General features: G+C 41.7%; 1 protein-coding gene across 3 annotated transcripts in view; it reads left to right on the top strand.

Moving 5' to 3' along the window:
- LOC134224096 (potassium channel subfamily K member 18) overlaps positions 1–23,799 on the top strand; it is an 89,664-nt gene that overhangs the window by 33,615 nt on the left and 32,250 nt on the right. For all 3 annotated transcript variants that reach the window (XM_062703336.1, XM_062703335.1, XM_062703334.1), the window contains 2 exons: positions 14,830–14,927; positions 15,135–15,303. In XM_062703336.1, the coding sequence (XP_062559320.1) occupies positions 14,830–14,927; positions 15,135–15,303 (267 nt within the window). The remainder of the gene's footprint in view (positions 1–14,829; positions 14,928–15,134; positions 15,304–23,799) is intronic.

Genomic DNA, 23,799 nt, shown 5'->3' with positions numbered 1-23,799 from the left:
TTTCATTCATTTATTTAGTCTACATCTATACAGATAACACTGAATCAACAATTTGACGCCACAATACACGGTTCGAGGCCGCATCTCTCCATCCTCGAATACGCCCCACGCTCGCCAAGTCGTTCTGCACCTGGTCTGCCCATCTCGCTCGCTGCGCTCCACGTCGTCTCGTACCTGCCGGATCGGAAGCGAACACCATCTTTGCAGGGTTGCTGTCCGGCATTCTTACAACATGCCCTGCCCATCGTACCCTTCCGGCTTTAGCTACCTTCTGGATACTGGGTTCGCCGTAGAGCTGGGCGAGCTCATGGTTCATTCTTCGCCGCCACACACCGTCTTCTTGTACACCGCCAAAGATGGTCCTAAGCACCCGTCTCTCGAATACTCCGAGTGCTTGCAAGTCCTCCTCGAGCATTGTCCATGTTTCATGTCCGTAGAGGACTACCGGTCTTATTAACGTCTTGTACATGACACATTTGGTGCGGTGGCGAATCTTTTTCGACCGCAGTTTCTTCTGGAGCCCGTAGTAGGCCCGACTTCCACAGATGATGCGCCTTCGTATTTCACGACTAACGTTGTTGTCAGCCGTTAGCAAGGATCCGAGGTAGACGAATTCCTCGACCACCTCGAAGGTATCCCCGTCTATCGTAACACTGCTTCCCAGGCGGGCTCTGTTCCACCCACAAGCATGTACTTTGTCTTTGACGCATTCACCACCAGTCCAACTTTTGTTGCTTCACGTTTCAGGCGGGTGTACAGTTCTGCCACCTTTGCCACCTATCTTGATACTTTGTCCGTAAAATTAAAACAGAAACATATTCGAGGGTGGTTCAAAAATCGATTTTGCCACGCTCATTCGGTTGTGCCTCTTGTTATGAGGGTTCTCCTAAAATTTGAGTTGAATTGCATAGAATTTCGTTTAAAGTTTCCATGAAAATTCTTTTTCATGAGACGCAGACAAAAATATAACCCACATATTTAAAAGGAATAACCTCAACGATAACCGCATTCTAATTTATCTTTCCAATAATAAGTAATCGAATTTCGAAATGAACCACTCTCAATTCATATCAATTTATACGTATGTTTGCTATAGAATACCCTTAGCTACGGACAAAAACGGGCAAAACAGTGAATGATTTTTCAATTGCTCTTGGTGCGGTTTAATGGTACTTCGATCATATATACGACCGTTCTGATTATTTGTTGGTTTTTAACATTCAAAACCCAATTGAAACAATGGTGCTTGAGATAAATTGTTATAAATAAATAGTGGAACAGTGTGAAAAAAATCAAGAGGGTTGTTGTTTATAGTTTTTTTTTGTTATTAGCCATTATTTGATCACAGAACTAATTACGACTTCAACAACCCATTTGATTGCGTTACGTAATTAATGGATCTACCCTAATGTTAAAACTTCAGTCTAACTTGAGTGAATACATCTTCTTGAACAAATAAAAATTATTATAAATAATACCATCTGCACAGCAAAAAAAATGTAATATCACATCAGATTTGATGCACATCATTGCCGTCGTAAATCGCGTGTATTATTACATCTGTTTGGTGTAACAAAAAATGACGTAATTGCCATTTTGTCGCCAAAATTAATCGATGTAAGACGTAATATATTCGACGTAATGGGGAAAACGATGTAATAACCAGCCAACAAAAACTTCGCATTCGGCGGCTGGATTAGAGGTGTTCGGGTGATTTCTTTCATGATTCCAAAATCCTTTTTCAAAAAAGTTAAACTTTATTTTATTTTTTATAATTTTACTCGTCAATATAACAAAATAATATAAATAATATAACAAAATTAATTTCCACTCCGGGTGGCTTAATACCCGGCATATAGGCAATTAACTTTGAATGTACTGAAAATAAATAATTAAATTTGATCAATATAACAAAGAATTTTTGGAAGTAGTAAAAGTGCTCTATAAAATATGGCCCTTCCGGTACATTTTCGGTTTTGGTGTTTAAAAAAAAATATCCTTAGATTTTCAGTTTTCATGATTAAAGAATAGTTTTTTAAGATTTTTGGATTTTTAGTAGACCTGTGTGCCGATAGAAGTATTGTCGGCAGCGGCGTGATAGAATATTTCCAGCCGGCGGTGACAGCGTGGGTTTACGTGGGTTGGTGTGGATTTATTTTATACATATATTTTTTGTCAGTTTTTGATTTATTTCACTTGAGAATTCCTTCGGAAATTTCTTGAGGAGTTTCTCCACAAATTTCTCCTGCAACATCATAAGAAATTTTTTCTCAAATATCTTCGAAAAGTCGTTTAGAAATTCCGCAAAAATTTGTTCAGGAATTCCTCCGGCAATTTCTCCTGCAGTTCCTCCCAATTTTTTTTTTCATTTTTTTTCTTTATTAGCGAGACTTTCAGCCAAAGGCTAATTCGTTTTGTCACCCAAAATTCCTTCACGAGTTCTTTCGGAAAGTCATCCAGAAGTTCATCCGATAATTCCCCCAGGACTTCTATCGGAAATTCTTCCATGGAATGCCTGCAGGAATTCTTACGAAAAATCGGCCAATTCCGCCAGATAGAAGCAAAGATGTTTATACAATCAACAAGCATTTGGCCGTTCAGGAGTTAATCGACATGGGGTCGCCAACTGATACGCTACTTATTTGCGGCGATTACAATCAACCGCGAATGCATTGGTCATCGGATGAAGAAGGAATTCACTGTGTAAATTCGTCTCAACTGCCCCTTACATCATCTACTTTAATGGACGAAATGGATTTCCTCAATCTCGGTCAAGCCAATCTTGTGCGTAACTTGCTCGGCCGTACACTGGATTTGTGCTTCTGTTCGTTCGAGTGCCCTGCTGTTGTAGATTGCTGCACTGCTCCTTTGCTTCCACTGGACTCTCATCATCCATCGCTTGAAATTTCAATTCCAGCCGTAACAACTAACAATGATTCGTTACATGTACCGCCGGATGTCTCACTAAACTTCCGTAAAATTGATTTCACGGCGTTGCAAAACTATCTGCTGACTGTTAACTGGACGCAAAGTCTCTCATCGAATAATGTGGACGAAATGGCAGAGACGTTTTGTGCAGAAATCGTGTCGTGGCTGCACTCTAATGTGCCGCATAAACGACCTGCAGCGTCACCTGCTTGGAGCACCCGTGAACTAAAGGAACTGAAACGCACACGTAATGCACAGCAACGTAAGCTTCGAAACTTACGTACCCCGGAGACAGTACGTTGCTTTCATCGAGCCAGTAATGCATACCGCCATCTGAACGCATCTTTGTACAAATCGCATGTGTTACGAGTTCAGTTAAACTTAAGAAGAAACCCTAAAGGATTTTGGAGTTTTGTAAATTCCAAGAGAAAGTCTGAATCTGTCCCATCAACCGTTTACATGAAACGGAATCTAGTTCAGCTGCAATGTCCTGTAAGTAGCCTCTGCACAAGAAGCTGAGTTAGCGGCTCTAAACGTTCCGATGAATGCAGTTGACCTCGAAACGTTTACGATAACCCCAGAAATGATTATGGTGGCAGCATCAAAGATAAAGAACTCCTACTCTCCTGGACCAGACGACATTCCAGCCGTAATATTTCGTCGCTGCAAAAGAGCTCTTACACAACCCTTGTGCCACATTTTCAACCGTTCATTCGCCGAAGGAAAATTTCCTTACGTATGGAAACAATCGGTAATGATGCCGGTATACAAAACGGGTGATCGTCGTAACGTGAAGAATTATCGAGGGATAACTAACCTTTCAGCTGCTTCTAAATTATTCGAAATCATAGTGAGTAGTGTGATTCTCGAGGGCACTCGAAATTACATTTCCTTTGACCAGCATGGATTTATGCCCGGTAGATCAGTTTCTACTAACTTGATGGAATTTACATCGACGTGCATAACACAGATCGAGGATAAAGCGCAGATCGATGTCGTCTACACGGACCTGAAAGCTGCCTTTGATAAAATTGACCACCGTATACTTCTTTGTAAATTATCTCGACTTGGATTCTCCGTACAACTACTGTCCTGGCTGAATTCGTATCTAACTGGCAGAGCATGTGTGAAAATAGGCTCGTGTTTTTCGACGACTCTTTCTAATAAGTCAGGGGTCCCGCAAGGTATCAATCTCGGTCCTCTCTTGTTCACATTGTTATTCAACGACGTGACGTTGCTACTGCGAGGTGGTTGTAAGCTAGTATATGCAGACGACTTGAAGCTGTATTTTATTGTACGTTCAATTGAAGACTGTGAACGCCTCCAAGCGCTGCTCAATGTATTCATCGTGTGGTGCAGCAATAACAAGCTGATTGTTAGTGTCCCTAAATGCGTGGTGATAACGTTCCATCGCATTGCATTAACGGAGTATCGCTGACCAGGGTACAACAAGTAAAGGTCTTAGGTGTTATGCTAGATGCTAAATTTGTGGCGAGATTCTTCAAATCTTCCTCCGTATCCGGATCGGTGTAGACTTCTAGGGCTGGACACGTTACAACGACGAAGGAAGATCCAGCAAGCGTTGTTTGTTGGGAAGCTTCTAACTGGAGAAACTGACTCACCGCATCTACTGTCACTTTTGGATTTCCGTACACCCCCAAGGCTGTCGCGTACCACGAATCTGCTACAACCTAGATTCCACAGAACGTCATTTGGATATCACGAGCCGATTACAGCGTGCCTCCGAATGTTTACGCAGGTGGAGAACTTGTTTGAGTTTGGTGAAGCGTCCAGTAGATTTTCGAAGAAGCTGTACAATTCAGTGTTAATTTAGTATTGTAGTAATTGTAATTTAATATTATATCATTCATTAAGACTTTGGGTCAGATGAAAAATTTTAACAAATAAACAAATAAACAAATAAGACAATTTCTTCAAAAGTTCCATCAAATATCCCTTCAGCAGTTCCTTTGAGAATTCTTCCAAGAATTTCTCCGTAAGTGCTTTTACGGATTCCCGAAATTTATCCAGAAGATCTTCCGGAAACTTCTCAAGGAGTCTTTGAGGACATTACCCCAGGAGTTCCTTCGGAAATTCATGCAGAGTTCCTACGGCATGTATGCCAGGCAATTCTTTCCTAAATTAATCCAGGAGTTCCACTGGAAATTACACCAAAACTGCTACTGATATATCTCCAGGAGTAGTCTTGGAATCCCTCCAGGATTTCATCCGGAAATCTCTTCAAAAGTTCTTCGAGAAATTCTTTCAAAAGTTCCTTCGGAAAATTTCACAGGAAATCCTTCGGAAATTCCTCAAGGAGTTCCTTCGCAAATTTCTTTGAGAATATCTTCGGCAATTCCTTCACTCTGAAAAGTCTACCAGAAATTCCTCCTGAAACTCCTCCAGGAGTTCCTCTGAAAAGTTCTCCAGGAGTTTTTTCGAATATTCTTTCAAGAGTTCTCAAGGAAAGATCCTTGGGAATTCCTTCAAAAAATACTCCCGGAAATCCTTCAGGCGTTCCTCTGGAAAATACTCCAAAAACTGTACTCCAAAACTGTACAAAAATACTTCCACTAAATCTTTGAAAACGCCTTTAAGAATTACTCCGGAAACGCTCACAAAACTATCTTCGAAAATTCCTTCAGAAGTTTCTACAGAAATTCCTTCAATAAATCCTAGAATTCCGGGAGTACAACTTGCAGACACATCATCTGTTTATTGATTTCAAGGCGGCGTACGATTCAGTGAAACGGAATGAATAATGGCAAATTACGCTTGAACATGGTTTTCCGGCGAAATTGATACGGCTGATTCGTAGAACGTTGAACGGATCGAAGTCAAGTGTAAGGGTTGCGGATGAAATATCGACGTCATTTGTTACCTTAGATGGATTAAAGCAGGGTGATGCACTCTCGAACCTACTGTTCAATATAGCGCTCGAGGGAGCGATTAGGAGAGCTGGTGTGCAAAGAAGCGGTACCATTATCACAAAATCGCATATGCTCCTGGGATTTGCGGATGATATCGATATTATCGGAATTGATCGCCGTGCCGCGGAAGAGGCTTTTGCGCCTTTTAAGAGGGAGACAGCGAGGATTGGACTCACGATCAATACCAGCAAAACGAAGTACATGGTCGCTGGCAATCAACGTGGGTTCATTAGTTGTGGTGGTAGCGAAATAGTGCTGGATGGTGAAAAATTTGAAGTGGTAGAAGAATTTGTGTATCTTGGAACATTAGTGACGTGCGATAATGATGTTACCCGCGAGGTGAAAAGGCGTATTGCAGCTGCAAATAGGGCTTATTACGGACTTCGTAACCAGCTTAAGTCCCGTAGTCTGCAAACGAAAACAAAACTCGCGCTGTATACTACTCTGATTCTTCCGGTGGCTTTATACGGCCATGAGACATGGACGTTAAAGGAGGCTGATCGGAGAGCTCTCGGAGTGTTTGAGCGTAAGGTGCTGCGGACAATACTCGGCGGTAAACAGGAGAACGGTATTTGGCGGCGTCGCATGAATCACGAATTGTACCAGGTGTATAAAGGGCTGGATATTATTAAGCTTATACAACACGGCAAACACTGGCCACTTGCCTGCACAAACTGATAGTCAGAATCTGGGAAACCAAACAGCTACCGGAGGAGTGGAAGGAAGGGGTTATATGCCCCATCTACAAGAAAGGCGGCAAACTGGAGTGTGAGAACTTTCGAGCGATCACCATCCTTAATGCCGCCTACAAAGTGATATCCCAGATCATCTTCCGTCGTCTGTCACCATTAGTGAACGAGTTCGTGGGAAGTTATCAAGCCGGCTTCGTTGACGGCCGCTCGACAATGGACCAGATCTTTACTGTACGGCAAATCCTTCAAAAATTCCGTGAATACCAGGTCCCAACGCACCATCTGTTCGTTGATGTCAAGGCGGGCGGCATACGACAGTATAGACCGCGTAGAGCTATGGAAAATTATGGACGAGAACAGCTTCCCTGGGAAGCTTACCAGACTGATCAAAGCAACGGTGGATGGTGTGCAAAACTGTGTGAAGATTGCGGGCGAACACTCCAGTTCGTTCGAATCGCGCCGGGGACTAAGACACGGTTTTCAACAGATCCAGTCAATTTATTTGCTTCGCGGATGACATGGACATTGTCGGCCGAACATTTGCAAAGGTGGCAGAACTGTACACCCGCCTGAAACGTGAAGCAACAAAAGTTGGCCTGGTGGTGAATGCCTCAAAGACAAAATACATGCTTGTGGGCGGAACCGAGCGCGACAGGGCCCGCCTGGGAAGCAGTCTTACGATAGACGGGGATACCTTCGAGGTGTTCGAGGAATTCGTCTACCTCGGATCCTTGCTAACGGCTGACAACAACGTTAGTCGTGAAATACGAAGGCACATCATCTGTGGAAGTCGGGCCTACTACGGGCTCCAGAAGAAACTGCGGTCGAAAAAGGTTCGCCACCGCACAAAATGTGTCATGTACAAGACGCTTATAAGACCGGTTGTCCTCTACGGACATGAAACATGGACAATGCTCGAGGAGGACTTGCAAGCACTCGGAGTATTCGAGAGACGGGTGCTTAGGATCATCTGTGGCGGTGTGCAAGAAGACGGTGTGTGGCGGCGAAGAATGAACCATGAGCTCGCCCAACTCTACGGCGAACCCAGTATCCAGAAGGTAGCTAAAGCCGGAAGGGTACGATGGGCAGGACATGTTGCAAGAATGCCGGACAGCAACCCTGCAAAGATGGTGTTTGCTTCCGATCCGACAGGTACGAGACGGCGTGGAGCGCAGCGAGCGAGATGGGCAGACCAGGTGCAGAACGACTTGGCGAGCGTGGGGCGTATCCGAGGATGGAGAGATGCGGCCTCGAACTGTGCATTGTGGCGTCAAATTGTTGATTCAGTGTTATCTGTTTAGATGTTAACTAAATAAATGAAATGAACACGACAGACTACGGTGGGCTGGTCACGTTGTTCGTATGCCGGAAGAACGTCAAGCGAAGATAATATTTAATAGAGAACCCGGAAGAGGCCGCCGCAGGCTTCGTGGAAGGCCGCATACACGATGGCTTTTTGCAGTTGAAGAGGACCTGAGGGCGCTCAATGTTCAGGGCGACTGGAAGCGATTGGCCCAGGATCGAGTCCAGTGGAGAAGGATACTCCATGCGGTGTAGGTTCATCGAAGAGCTGTAGCCCATCAAGTATCCAGTAAGTAAATCCTAGAAAAATTTCTCAAAGAGTTCTTTCAGAAATTCCTCCAGGAAGTCCTCCGGAAGTTCCTAAAAGAATTCCTCCAGAAATTCCTGCCGAAGTTCCTCCAGAAATTCCTGCCGAAGTTCCTCCAGAAATTCCTGCGGAAATTCATACAGGTATTCCAGCCTCTTCTATGAATATCTGTGGATGTTCCTCCAGCAATGCCTGCCAAAGTTACTCCAAGAATTCATGCTGCAGTTCTTCCAGAAATTCCTGCGAGAGTCCCTCCAATAATTCCTTTCGAAGTTGCTCCAGGAATTCCTACGGAAGATCTTTCTGAAATTGCTCCGAAAGTTGGTCCAGGTTTTTTTTAGGAAGATCGTATAGGAATTCCTCAGTATGTTCCTCCAAGAGTTCCTTCATAAGATCTTCCAAGAATCCCTCCGGAAGTTCCTCCAGAAAATTTCTCCGAAATATCCGCCAGGAATTCCATCGGAAGTTCCTCAAAGAATTCCTGTAAAAGTTTCTTAAGAAATTCCACAGAAAGTTCCTTCGATAGTTCCTCCAGGAATTCTTGGGGAAGATTCTCCAGGAATTCCTGGGACAGATTCTCCAGGAGTTCCAGCAGAAGATCCTCCAGGAAGAAGTTCCTCTAGGATTTGTTGCAGAAGTTGCTCCAAGACTACTTCCGGAAGTTCTCCAGAAAATTCCTCCAGGAAATCCTGCGGAAGTTCCTCCAGAAATTCCGGCGGAAGTTCCTCCTGGAAATGCTGCGAAAGTTCCTCCATAAGTTCCTGCAAAAATTCATCCAATAATTCCTTCCGAAGTTGCCCCAGGAATTTGTAACTAATGGGGCGATCCCTACCCAGCACTAATGAACGCATTCCCACTTTATTAACGTCTTCGTACACAGGTACCAGTCTTCCCACTTTCTTACGCCCTAATTCCTACCTCAACTCTCTCCCACTTTGATACGATCACACGTCGGCGAGGCCCCGTTTTTCGATCCACCGTTCCACCTACTTCTCGTTCTTCCTGTCGTTAGTCCAGACTGCTAAAATGGCCACTGAACACTGTCGGCTGGGAGTAGCTACTTGGTTGACCAGACACAGGACGTCAACGGAAGGACACAGCGGATTTTCACGCGATCTCCAGGTTGGTGGTTCCAGGAACGACCACGTCGTTAACGCCGACGCCAATTCCGACGGTAAAACCCCGGGGTCCTGGATGGTGATGGGGTAAGTTTTTGGCGGTTAACGATGGCGGTGGATGATCGAGGAGCAGATTAGTGATGGTATTACCTGGATGATTCCCAATATTCACTTCCGTTTTTCTCACTCCGTTTTTTTTATATCGCTAATATTGCTTTAAAATAGCTAGTAGTTTCCTTTATCGGAACTGGTAGTCGCATTCACGTCTTTCTTATACAAAAGTTGCGAACTAATGGTTCTTGCGATGGCGGTTAAGTCGCTCAACTTGATAACCAGGAACCCATCCACCCATCCAGCTAATGTCCCATGGTTCCTCGATTTTACCACCCATAATGGCTGACTATCCATATCGTTTTTTGTGGCGTTTGGTGGTGAGTAGCGGAACTATCGTGATGTGTTTGCGTTCTGCACAGTGGGTGTTGGGTGGTGTCCAGTATACATGTTTAAACAGCTTCTTGTTATGTTTGTACAACACTATATTACTAAACACAAAAACACGAAAATCTTAAAGGTCTTGGACAGATCAACACACCACTGGTTACAAATTCCTGCGGAAGATCCTCCAGGAATTGCTCCGAAAGTTTCTCCAGGTTTTTTTGAGGCAGTTCCTACAGGAATTCCTCCGTATGTTCGTCCAAGATTTCCTCCGGAAGTTCCTTCATGAATTCCTCCGGAGGTGTCTCCAAGAATTCCAAGAGTTCCTCCACAAAATTCCTGCGGATTTTTTTTCCGAAAGATACTTCAGGAATTCCTGTGGAAGTTCCTCAAACAAATCGTGTGAAAGTTCCTCAATGAATTCCTGCGGAAGCTGCTCCAGGAATTCCAGAGAAATTTCCTCCAGGAATTCCTGCAGAAGTTTCTCCAGAAATTCCTGCGGAAGTTCCTCCAGGAATTGCTCGCGAAGTTTCTCAAGGATTTCCTCTCGAAGTTCCTCCAGGAAGTCCTCTCGAAGTCCTTCTTCTTCAGGAATTCCTCTGGAAGTTCCTCCTAGAATACCTCAGGAAGTTTCTTCAGGAATTGCTCTCGAAGGTCCTCCAGGAATTTCTCAAGAAGTTCCTCCAGGAATTCCTCAGGAAGTTCCTCCAGAAATTTCTGAGGAAGTTCCTCCAGGAATTCCTACGGAAATTCCACCAGGAAATCCTGCGAAAGTTCCACCACAAATTCCTGCTGAAGTTCTTCCAGGAATTTCTCCGGAAGTTCCTCCAGGAATTCCTCTGGTAATAGATGTCACGCTTCTCACTTCTCTCTAATAATTTCTCACTTCTCACGGTGAGTAGTGTGAAGTGTGAAAAGAGATGTCTCACTTCTCACTTTTCAAAGTGAGAAGTGAGAAGAGAGCAATAATTAGTGTGAAGTGAGAAGTGAGACTAATAATTTTTCCCTTCTTACTTTGCACGGGAGTGAGTTAGACGTATCACTACTCACTTCGCACTTCTCACTTTAAATAGTGAGAAGTGAGAGATTATTAGTACGAAATGAGAAAGGAGACGTCTCAATTCTCACTAATCATTTCTCATTTCTCACTTCTCACACTGAAAAGTGAGAAATTCGAAGTGAGTAGTGAGACGTGTTATTTCTCACTTCTTATTTCTCACAAATCATCTCTTACTTCTCACTATGAAAAGTGGATTCGGGAACAAAAATCACGTTCTGAAAAACGTGACTGGTGCTCCCGACATTTCCACAAGAAAAACGTCGTAATATTGGGGACCTGAACCGCTTACGTCAATCTTAAATAGAAGCACTACGATGACTTGAAGTCAATTTAGTGGAAAACAATCGGATGTTGTTATTTTTTGACAATGAAAATCAGGATGAAAAAATCTCGATTTAAAAGTATGCGGGTGAAAAGGACATAGTGTGTGGGTAAAACGGACATGTTAAGGGTCTGTCTCATTTAGAGAATTAAACTTAAAAGTGACAGTTCGAAAACTAAAAAATCACCCCGTTATAAGAATGGCTGGTGCTACCCAGCAATTCCAATAGGACATCGATGGAAAATGATTCGATATCTGTCAAATGTAATCTTGCTCTGCGAGCAGGGTTATTTGATAATTATTGAAATGTCACTTTTAAGTTTATTTTAAGTTTAATTATCCAATTGAGACAGACCCTAAGAAATCAAGTTTAAAACAGTGAATTTAGTTGATGAATTGTATGCATAGGGTAAGCATTTCTAAAATAACCCTCTGGAAATAAAAATGTTGGATAATAATTAATATATTGGTGACTTACAATGATTTTACTATAAAAAGAATGTTACAACATACCATTTTTGTCTGAACAAAACTCGGAAATTTGAATTTCCTAATGACTTGGTGTTTTCGTAGGTAAAGAATACAAACCTTTCAAAATAAAATTTCGTTGGTGAAAATGTATGTACTTCATATGGTCCATATCATGCACACCAGAACGTGTCCGTTTCCACCGTGATCCAATTTCTTAAAAAAATATCAAAAAATCACATTTTGAGATAAGTCATCAATTCAACCCGTACACAATCTTTGGATAGACTAAGTTTGAGATTCCCAAGGATCATGCGGATTAGTTTTGCCGATTTCTGTTTAAAAAGCTTAAATACTGCACATCAAAAATTACATCATCATTGCAATTCAGCCATAGTTTACATTAAATCTTTAATAAACATAATAGTTTTGGCCATCTGCCTCTTTCGTCATAGTAACATCCGGAGAACACCATATATGTCTCCTTGGTGAAGTGGATCCGATCCTGCAAACGATGGCCGACGGCGGTCTCTCCCAGTGGCGTTGATTCACTGGCACGGAGCAAGGAGCTGGCAATGAAGTCCTCTAAAGAATAATTGAAGGTTGAAATTGGAGACCTCGTACGGATGAATCTGTTTCGACCCGTGGAGTGGGGATCGGTGTCACTGTGCACAACTTAATAGTTTCGAACGGCCTGTCTGATCATCAAATTGCTGTGTTTGTTGTCGTCAAAGTTCGAACCCGTGAAGGAAGCTAATTCATGTGCTCGGCGATTCTGCTAACATTATATCAGGCAGGCGCTTTGCAACGTCCGTCTCTTACCTATACCAAGCCCTGATTTTGGAAGCAAGTCAATCAAGATTTGGACAACAGTTGGAGAGCATCCAACTATGCCCAGTGGCGGAGGGTTAAGAAGACTACCGCTTACTGGATCCACACACCCAATTTAAAGGATCAGAAGATAGTCTCCTGGTTTCGAACTGGACATATCCGTCTCTCACATAACTTTCGTGGGGGTTCTTTCCGGATTTATGTTTCAGTGTTCCAGGTTTCAAATAACTTTCAACCGTAGTGCTCTTGTGGACGATGTCGTCAGTCTTAAGGCCCTTACCTCATTTTTTTCACAAGGGAGAATGCATTCACGCACGACTCAGCACACGTGCTTAGTAGAGTTGCCAAAATACCATATACGGTAGTATGCTGGAGTGTCGGACTCGTCCAGTGACAGGCAATAGCGACTAAACCCACCTTGGGCTTCGCCATAATTTCCCCCAGGAGCTGCCTCCCAGCATTACTTCTCTGGACTCTCATTATGGACGGACCTATTGGGTTGCTCAAACCGGGATCAGTTCTCATACTCAGAGGGAACGGACCCTTCCTGGGGTGACATTGCGCATCTCGATTCGAACGTAATTCTATCGAGTTGATCATGCGCATTACGGCTTTCGATTCGATCTCGAAAACGACTCATCGTTCGAGTATGCTCGAGGAGGTACAAGAATAACGAGATGGTTTGGCATTATGGAAACTCGATAGCACCCTGAAAACGACTCAAGTCGAATGAAAACACTCGTCACCTTTATGGCTTTCGAATCTTATCATAAGACGAGTTTGTACAATCCCATTTAATTCCACCGCTTAATTGTACCTTGACAGATACGTATTTCGACCTCAACAGTAAGGTCGTTCTCAGTGTCTCGTACTTGACTCTACAGCTCCATTCAAAATCTTGTACTGCGACTGAATGAAGTCGAACGAAATACATAATGCCACATTTTTTTTCGAAACAAATGCAAAAACGATGATTCGATTCGAGATGCGCAATGCCACCCTTGGTTTCAACAGCGTTGCTAGTTTCCTTTCAACAGTTACCGAACATCCATGGAACCACAGTGTTGGTAAAATAAAACCAATTTGGGGGCAATTTTTTGTTTACACATGCAAGAGTATCCTTTGTGCTATGCGATGAACGTCAATTCACTGTTTTTAACGAAGGAGAACAAAAGAAAACCTACGATGATTCAAATGGATGATTCAATTAGGGGAAGAGGCCCCAAAACGCCACTTTTTTGAAATGTGAATATTATCAATATGATTGAGATTTTTGACAACTTTTGAACGGCATCAACTAGCTATCTTGTTTGACTGATGCATAATGTAAACATACCCATGAATAGCGTTACAAATAAGACAATAAAGCAGTGTTTGCTTAGCTAGGGCATATTGCCCCCTCTTCCCCTAAGCCTTGAGTGTTTAGGTACTGATTTGATGCGTTTCAACTCATGCTTGATTTGAATCGCACATGAGTTTTGAGATTTTGAGTTATTCTCAACACTGGGCACCACAACCTGAACCAATAAATCGGTCGTTGAAATTAGGGTTGGGCTGAAATATAACCGGGAATAATCTATGCCGAAGCAGTCCTTCAAAAAAGAATCTCCGGAGAACAGCGCGTGTCGTACATAATCTCGTTGAAGTCGGGAATCCAGATGCCCTGTTCGGCTAAGGTCTGGTCCCGATAAAATTCGGCAGGCATCGTCTGACTTTTGCGATTAGCTTTTACCCATTTCTTGGTATCCAGCTTTTTAATTACCTACTGATGTTTCCTCGATTTTCTTGTGGATTTTTTCGTGACGTTAACCCAACTTTTGATAACTCCAAAGGCCAGAAATAACCCCAGTGTAACGTCGTATCGTGTTGCATATGTGAAATATGCGATTTTACAGCAATTGCAATTAATGTTGTTAGTCCCTATGCACACTTTCACCTTCTATTAAAACAGAATATTTCACTCTCGTCACTCGCTTGTGGTAATTTTTAGTTCTTTTCTACTTTGAGCTCTGTTTATGCTAGTTTACCGCAAGAAGAATTAAAATTTAAAAAAAAATCTTGTGAATTACCTACACCCAACCAGAGCGGATGGTAGATACTAATACAGTACTGCATAAGAACCTTATAGAAGCTTTATAATAATTTGGCATATACAATTTTGGAAGAATTTAATACAATTGTTGTATTGAAACCATACAGATTTGTATTATTTTAATATATCTGTATAAAAAGCTTATCTTATGCTAAGATTTTATACAATAACTGTCAGATTTTGGGTGTACATACTCATTTGGCAAAAAATGCACATACATAATTTTTTGTCTTTCGGATCATAGATATACATATAAAGAGGTTTAATGGGAGAATTTATGCAAACATCATCTATATATGATCATTTAACCTAAAAGTTCAAAATCTATTATTCAATCTTCCCAGGTACTCACGAGAAAACCATGGAAACGAACATACATCATGCGAAAAAAGTACTAGCAAAGAATTTGCGAATACTGGCGTTGGATCGTGAAAAATTGGAGGTGAGTGAAGCATAAATGGGAGCCAACATACCGAACACTGACCAGACGCGCTGCGCCAGGCAATAAATAATAATAAACTAGTGATGATGAAGACGTGTTGATGAGGGAAGAGTTAATGGTCCCGCGAATTAAATACTATACGCTTATTACCATCGTCGATTTCGTTTTAATTTTCCGCTATTCCGCATACATTTATCTATTTTTCAGAATCCCGATCCAGATCTCTGGGAAGGCCGAGCAATCAATCTGGTGGAGGAGTACAGTGCACTACTGTACGAATCGTACAAGCAGGGTTCGTTCGAAAACAAGCACAACAAAAAGACGTGGTCCTTCTGGAATGCGGTGTTTTATTGCGGGACAATCTATACCACTATCGGTAAGTGAAGGGATTTTCGGTCATAGACGGGGATGGGCTAATGGAAAAATGCTTATCGCGGGCCAATGTTGGAGATAAGTGGGAGTTTGATTATTAGTCGTATCATATGTTATTTGTTGGAACAAATAGAAAATCGTGAGACACCAATGAAAGTTTACGTTAACAGAAGTAGAAGCATGTTGTGTGACATATATTCGAAAACAGAACCCATGGCCACAGAAAACACGAGTGGCTCAGCAGCTCAATGTTTTATTTTCGATGTTTCTGTGTCACGAAAGATTACTAAATTTACGGTTAACATATGTTGGATCATGTCTTACTCAATAATAAACAATTGTAAAACATAGGTATAATATCATAAGGTTTATTTATACAATAAGGTCAGCTGGTAACCGGTTCATTCACAGATTATTTTAAGATTTCGTGGTCGCTTTATTTGATACTCACAGCTACGCTGTTACGAATTGATTAATTACATTGATTGAAATCTCGATTTTCTTTTGCCGTTTTGTATCTTTTCTCAGTTACTAGTGCTGATAATCTAATAATTATCATCCCATTCATTTATCGAAATGGCTCAATGTCTTTTCATTGGCTCAAATTGCATCAGCTAAATTTAAAAAAAAAACTTTGAATTCGCGAATCCTACAAACAGCTAGCGTAATTTTATTTCTTCTTTTTGTTTGGTGGGATGTCTGATTCAATAGTTTCCAAATAATTTATTTCTTAGGGTGTCTTAATTTGTTCGGAGCAAAATATTAGATTGGATATAACATTAATTTTAATTACAATGCCATTGACGGTGGCACATTTGCCCAAACAAGTTACTTCTCCATCAGACTTGGCATCAATCCCTTACAGTTCTCAAATTAATTGAGAGATACTTCTGATGACCTCCAGGGCATCATCAAAATGTGATATGGGGGACACATATACTTGTGATGGAAGTTCAGTGGACACTTCCGAATCGCAAGTCTTCCTTCCTTGTCTGCCTTCCTAAAGAACTTTTAACAATATCCAACCAATCCAACCACTTTAATTCAGTATTTGAAAAGAAATCGCAGTTTTTAGAAAAAAATTATTATGGTGCTTTAAGAAATTAGGGTGGCCCATCATATAAAAAAATAGAAAATATTTTTTGTATTTCTCGGAATAATGGCATGTTATGTTCTTTGTAGAACTTTTTTTTTTTCTTAAAAGTATACTTTAGGCCGAAAATGCATCTTTTCTCGTTAATCTTGCAATACGGATCCACGGTATCCTCGGTATCCACTTTTGAGAAAAATGTCATTTTGACAGAAATACGATTATAACTTTTGATCAGAAAAAGATATTGGGCATATTAACCCATCAAAAGTTGCATTTTTTTGAGCTCAAAAAGTCACCCGAAAAAAGCAGATCAAAAATACTGTTTTTAGGTACACCTTAATCCAATTACGTATAGTTGCTCTAAATCAGCTAATTAAGAGCTACAGAAAAAGCTTTTTTTGCGAAATTTATTGGAACAAGCTGCGCTACAACTTTGTAGAACATAACATGCCATTATTCCGAGAAATAAAAAAATATTTTCTATTTTTTTATATGATGGGCCACCACCATAATGATGACCTTACTATTTCTAACAATTTTGTAGAATAACATTTTATTTTAAAAAATATAGTTTTGGCGTAAAACGCATCTTTCCACGTAAAACTGTATCCTGGACCTACATCTACAGGATCTACGTGCAAAGTCATGCTCAGTTGGTTTAAAAATCAATGTTGATAAAGTAACTCACCACCATGACTGTAGACCGCAAACATTCCTTTTTTAAACGTTCACCGGTTCGCCGCCATCTGATCGAATCACATTATTTCACTCATCACGGGTTCATGAAATGCGGCCCTTGGCCCACTAAATATTTTTTTAGATATTTTTTGCGGACAACCATTGCTTCTTAAGTACTACTCTGCCATTGAAACGTTTCCTTTGAAGGCGATTTCGTACGGATTGCGACGTAAGTTGAATGGAAAACTCACTCTCAATCTGTTCGCAATTTTCACAGCTGGATCGGGAACTATATCCAGCGCCGCCTTCCTCATCATAGTTCTTTCAATTCGGCCAGTGGCTTTGAAGGACGCTTCGATCGCCGGTAAGATAGAACCACGATTTTTGTACATCTGCAAAATCCTAGCGACCGTAGGCTCTAGATAGACGTGACAACCCCTACACAATAAGGTATGAGAATTTAAAAAATAAAACTGTTGTGGAAATCACATTTCTTTACCGATTCCTACGCAACAAGTTGCATCCGATCCGATCCCAATTTTTGATACATACTGGTCATTGGGTCAATCCTCCGGGGTCAGCTGTCCTCGGAAAAAGTGGTCATTAACAAATTTAAGTCAAAACAGGTCGTGTGACACTTAAAACTTCATGATTTCATAAAACAATGATATGAATGATATTTCTAGGGGTCCTGGGTCACCCGGGTTAAATCCTCATGAATTACAATTTTCTAAATTGAGCCAAAATAACAAACTTAAGTCAAAACAGGTCTTGTGACACCTCAAACTTTATGATTTCACAGAACAATAATGAGAATAATATGTTCAGGGTTCCTGGGCCACTCGGGTTCAATCTAGTCACGTTGGCCAGAATTCGGAAGACTTTCGAAATGGCCATTTTCTAAATTGAGTAATAAGTCGTGTGGCACCTCATACTTCATGATTTCACAAAGCAATGATGAGGATGATATTCTCATAGTTCCTGGGCCACTGGAGTTTAATCCAGCCACAATCCAGGAGACCGCCGGAATGGCCATTTTCTAAATCGAGTCAAAATAGGTCGTGTGACACCTCAAACTTCATGATTTCACGTAACAATGATAAGAATAATATTTTATGAAATTCCTGGGCCCTATGGTTTCAATCTGGTCACATCGAACACAATCTGGAGGACAGAATGGACATTTTCTAAATTGAGTCAAAGCACATCGTGCAACACCTCAAATTTCATGATTTCAAAATGCAATGATGAGAAAGGTAAGACGCGCGGCTACAAAGCAAGACCATGCTGAGGGTGGCTGGGTTCGATTCCCGGTGCCGGTCTAGGCAATTTTCGGATTGGAAATTATCTCAACTTCCCTGGGCATAAAAGTATCATCGTGTTAGCCTCATGATATACGAATGCAAAAATGCTAACCTGGCTTAGAAACCACGCAGTTTATAACTGTGGAAGTGCCTAATGAACACTAAGCTGCGAGGCGGCTTTGTCCCAGTGTGGGGATGTAATGCCAATAAGAAGAAGAAGAAGGGTAATGGTGTCTTCCAGACATTTTATCAGTAAGTAAATAAACTTCTTTGGAGGTATTCACCTTAATGATCAATTCCCCAAAAAGTGAGATGATAGAAATGTATTTTTTTATTGTCTTTATTAAGGGGATTATTAGCCTAAAGCTGGCTCGTCTCCGCTGTATTTTCATATATTTTACAACATACAAGGTTTGTGTATTCACACAAGTTGTAGCAAAAGTTCTCCTGAAAAACTCATTACTTTTGTAACTTTATTATTTTTTTGCCAACAAGTTTTAAACACGCATACGGCTTATTTATTTATTTATTTATTTACTTGTCTTCGAACTAATCGTACAGACAGATACTACCAGCTTATTATACACCCAGATTTTTTTTACGAGAGGGATACATACTTCGTAAAACAACGCGTTAATTCGAAAATCCGTGAAAAAAAATACCATCAGAAAATTTTCTATTCATTGAAAAAGACTTAGAAAATTTACTGATAAGTGAAAAGTTTCTCAGTCTATTTGATTGACAAAAACTTAGAAACTGGATATTGCCGGAATGGGCTCGATGAGTGTAAGCCGGAAATTGATGTTTGGCGCCATTTTGCAATTCAAAATGGGCGACTTCCGATTTGCTAAAATGACTGAAAACCCATGCAATATGGATATTGCCGTAACGGGTTCGTTTAGTAGAAGCCGGAAATCGGTGTTCTGCGCCATTTTAGAATTCAAGACGGTCGAGTTCCGGTTAGACCTATGATTTTCTTATGCCGTCGCCGTTGAAGGGCATTGTACAATTTTGGTACTGTTGAGTTGATAATCAGGCCAAGTTCCAGTTAGAATGTAGAGCCATTGAAAAAGAAGAAGATGGGTCCTGTATGCCTTCGGTGGAGCAAAGGGCCAACTTGAAAGATCTCCATCCTGAGCGACGTCCAGCTATCGCTTTAACCTGTTGCCAGGTTAGATTTCGGTCGACTTCTTCTATGAGCCGTCATGAGCCTCTGGGTTTGCCTCTGCTGCGATGTCCCGCTGGGTTCCAGTCTAATGCTTGTTTGCATATTTCGTTTCCACCCCTTCGTGAAGTGTGGCAGACCACTTCTGATCCAGAGTTTCCGTTACTATCGGCCTCGGCCTTACTATCGGACGACGGAGCTCGTTGTCTGAGATCCAGTTGTGACACCACCAGGCACAAATTATGTACCGTAGGCATCTGTTGATAAACAACCGTATAACAGTACAGATTTCACGTTAGAGTTGAAAATTTTATTTTGATGCATTATATCTGCCTGTTCTTCCAGATATTACTTAAACTTGCAAAGGCAGCCCTTGCTTACTTGATCCGTGCCTCTATGTTGATCTTGGTGCCGCCGTCTGACGCCACTTGGCTTCCAAAATTTTGGAAGTTTTCAACAACAACCACGATTTGGTTTGTTGACTAAACCTGCGGAAGAGCAGTCGGCAAAGTCGTTGAGCTTACTCTGCATATCAGAGCGCCGTTGAGCGAGAAGTTCAACATCATCAGCCAATTCAAGTCGTTTAGATTCTCCATGGTTAAAGGCTGCCATAGGTTTGTCACCTACCAGAATCTCGTCGATTACAATAAGGAACAGTAACGGTGATAGAATACATCCTTGTCTCACACCAGCTACGACCCGGATAGGGCCAATTGGTGCAGTACTCTGCACAAAAAGGCCTCGTACTGTGCCTCGATGAGGCCGATGATTTTCTCAGGAACCCCCTTGCGTCTCAGGGTCACCATACATTCTCGTGATTGAGACAGACAATAAGGTCCACACAGGATCTTCCGGCACAGAACCCGGTCTGCTACCGTCTGAAAGTCGCATCGATCTTTTCCTAAATCCGGGCTAGGATAACTTTGCATAGAACTTTAAGGACGGCACACAGCAACATCATATCTCGTCAGTTATCGCACACAGCCAGGTCACCCTTTTTGGGCACCGTCACCACAGAGAACAGACGTTGAAGCTGCACTCGCTACGTTGTGATAACTTTTTACTGTTCATTTTGAAATAACTTTGGAATGTTGCCGTTATTCTGTGCAAAATCAGCGCTAGCATCAGCAAAAAATGCCGCTGTGCGCTAGTGTCGTTTTGCATACAAGAGTACACCAGCGCCATCGTGATGTGAAACAGAGTTTGTGAGTTGCAATGTCGACGTCGATGGCGTTGAGGTTCGGTTTGATTTTTTACACATGTTTTGGCCGAAATTTTGTTCGAGCCTCTATGTCTGTTCTCTGTGCCTTCACCAAGATACTTTGCAACTAATCGACCGGAAAAGTTGCGGTGTCCTATATATTACGAAAAAAACGATGCAGAAGTTTAGCAGATGTCATGGGGTCTGCTTTGAGCATCTCAGCTGATATGCGATCGACTCCTGGGGCTTTATTCTATTGTATGCATTGGATGGCTTTTTGAATCTGCAGTGCATTGCTGAGTGCATTGCTTCAATCTAGTCCCAAATCAATATCTGTGGTAACGGATGAAAATGATGCTACTCTCATACAATAGTCCAGGTTTGTACCACCTACGAATTTGTGCATATTGCTCAATGCTAATGATAATGCTAATGCTAATGGATGGCAGTTTGAATCTCTAGCAGTGATGGCGCTCCGGTGTTGACGCACATTACACGTCGAATCCTGGGCAGATCATGCTGAGTTTGTGGTGGCGTGGTTGGCACTTGAGAAAGTTGTTCGAAGTGCTCGAATTTCAGCTGGACAGTTGGGTCGGTTGCCTTCGAGATCAGTTTTATCAGTTGTTTTCAGGCAGACGTGTCCGTGAGGCGTGACCCCAAACGCCACCGTTAAGACTGCGCTGCCGGTGACTGACGAGGGTTTGGTGGAGGGAATGGGAATCGAACCCATGTTCATTTGCTTACAAGGCGAACGTGTAGCCAACTACGCTACGGGACCCCCTGCCGGAAGAATTCCTTTGAGGATCTTCCGGCGGAATTCCTTTGAGGAACTTCCGGCGGAATTCCTTTGAGGAACTTCTGGCGGAATTCCTTTGAGGAACTTCTGGCGGAATTCCTTTGAGGAACTTCGGGAGGAATTCCTCTGAGGAACTTCCAGGGGAATTCCTTTAAGGAACTTCTGGAGGAATTCCTGAAGGAACTTCCGGAGGAATTCCTTTGTAGAACTTCAGGAGGAATTCCTTTGAGGAGCTTCCGGAAGAATTTCTTCAAACAACTTCCGGAGGAAGTTCTCTGAGGAACTTCTGAAGAAATTTTTCCGAGAAACGTCTGGAGGAATTTTTCGCTTAACTTTTCAGAAGGACCTAAGTAACATGTTTGAATGAATTAATTTGGGTACTGCAATCAAAAGCTTTCATATTGGTCTGTGGAATGCAATATTCAAATTATTCCAGGAAAAAAATGTTACTCAGGTCCTTTTGAAAAGTTAAGCTAGATTTCTTTGAGGAATACTCGGAGCATCTCTCGGAAGAAATTTTGGAGGAACTCCCGGTGGAATTTTAGAAGGAAATTTCAAGATGAATTTCCGGAGGAGTTCTTGGAGGTCTTGCATGGGTTTCAGGTCGTTAATCAAACCGGAAGTCAGCCATCTTGAATTCGAAAATGGCGCCAGGCATCGATTTCCGGCTTCTACTCATCTAATCCATTCCGGCAATACTTATATTGTATGCAGTTTTACACTCCACTCTGCAAAACAATCGTTCCCACATCCATAAAATTATTCTAAGTGTTTTCCATTCAAAAAGACTTCAGCTGGGTACCGCGTTAATTCAAAAATTCGTGTAAAAAAGCCTCGTAAAAAAATCGTGTAAAAAAAACCTGGGTGTACTACTTTTAAACACACACTTGGTCATATTATAATCAAAATAAACATACACTTCATTAAAACGTCGAAAACAAATATCAAACGGGTTATTTTGTCCAAAAACGGTGCGGTGTGCCGGAAGATCTCGCAGGAACGTTAATGTTGACATTAATCAGGAGCGACGGACATTCAATGTTGCGGCACAGGATATCGAACACGAACAACCAGCGCCGTAGCGTGTGGTTGGCCAGGTTGGCCCCCGCCAAGGGCGCCATGCTTCAGGGGGGCGCCGAAAACCAGAATTGTACTATGGAAAATGATGACAAATCGCATCAACGTTTTTAACGCGGTTGGATACCACTTGAATTTTATTTGATTTTTTGGGGTGATTACTCTTTGTTTATTAATGCTGATGATCTCAACCGGCTAACATCAAACCATGCAAAAAAAAACTATTTACTCAAAACTATTTTCAAATTCACCGGTTCAAAGATTTTCAGATTCTTTTCCGTTATTAGCTGATATAGATATCAGAACGTTGGATCAGGAAGCATCCTCACTGATGGAAAAGGAAGTGAAAAAAAAGGAACAGGAAATAGAGAAAAGAAGAATGGAACAAGCTTCTGGGGAAGAAGCCCTAGATGAGGACTTCAATACGCCAAAGGCGAAACACAGAGCAGACTGTTAAAAACGCGAATATTTTTGGTTCTTGACTAAGAAATCTAAGCCGTTTTCAATGCTAGATACTACGAAGTAGTGATAGGGAGTTTGTATAAATTTGAGATACATTATGTCATTGTATGCAGGCAAACTATTTGAGGTTTAAACACGGACCTCAACAATGGCATGTGATCCAGTGACATATTCGATACCTTCAAACTATACACTTATATGATGGTGAACAAAAAGAAAAGCCGTTGAAAATTCTATAAAATGAATTCATTTTTTAGGTCCATAAAATCTGGTAAAGCTTCAAACGAAGACAAATCTAAAGACAAACCGTATATGAGAATCTGCATCAAGGTATTTCAGTAATGATAGCAACTGATCAACTTCAAAATTGAAATGTATTGACCTTACCACGTCAACCAATGCGCCAAGTTACCGAGAGCCCAGGAATTAATATATCTTGATCCGAATAAGTCCGGCGTTTTCTTGATACGACTTGGTCCAAACACTATTCCTACCTTCTACCAGTTCTACTTTCTACCAAAGTAGAATTTCATTTAAAGGCCTTTCAAACCACCACCGACCAAGTCACTCTAGATTTGGTTTTTTCTTTATTAATAATTACGATTCATGGTCTAATGGTGATTCCGAAGGTTATTCAATGCACTCCAAAGCAGGATTCTTCTTGATGCGACTACGTCCGATAGTGACCCATCCACTGACCGGCAACTTAAACGATGGAGGTTAA

The sequence above is a fragment of the Armigeres subalbatus genome, chromosome 3 (assembly GCF_024139115.2).
Source record: "Armigeres subalbatus isolate Guangzhou_Male chromosome 3, GZ_Asu_2, whole genome shotgun sequence".
Classification (NCBI taxonomy): Eukaryota; Metazoa; Arthropoda; class Insecta; order Diptera; family Culicidae; genus Armigeres; species Armigeres subalbatus.
The sequence above is the reverse complement of the archived record's forward strand: the minus strand, read 5'-3'. Positions and strand labels throughout refer to the sequence as shown.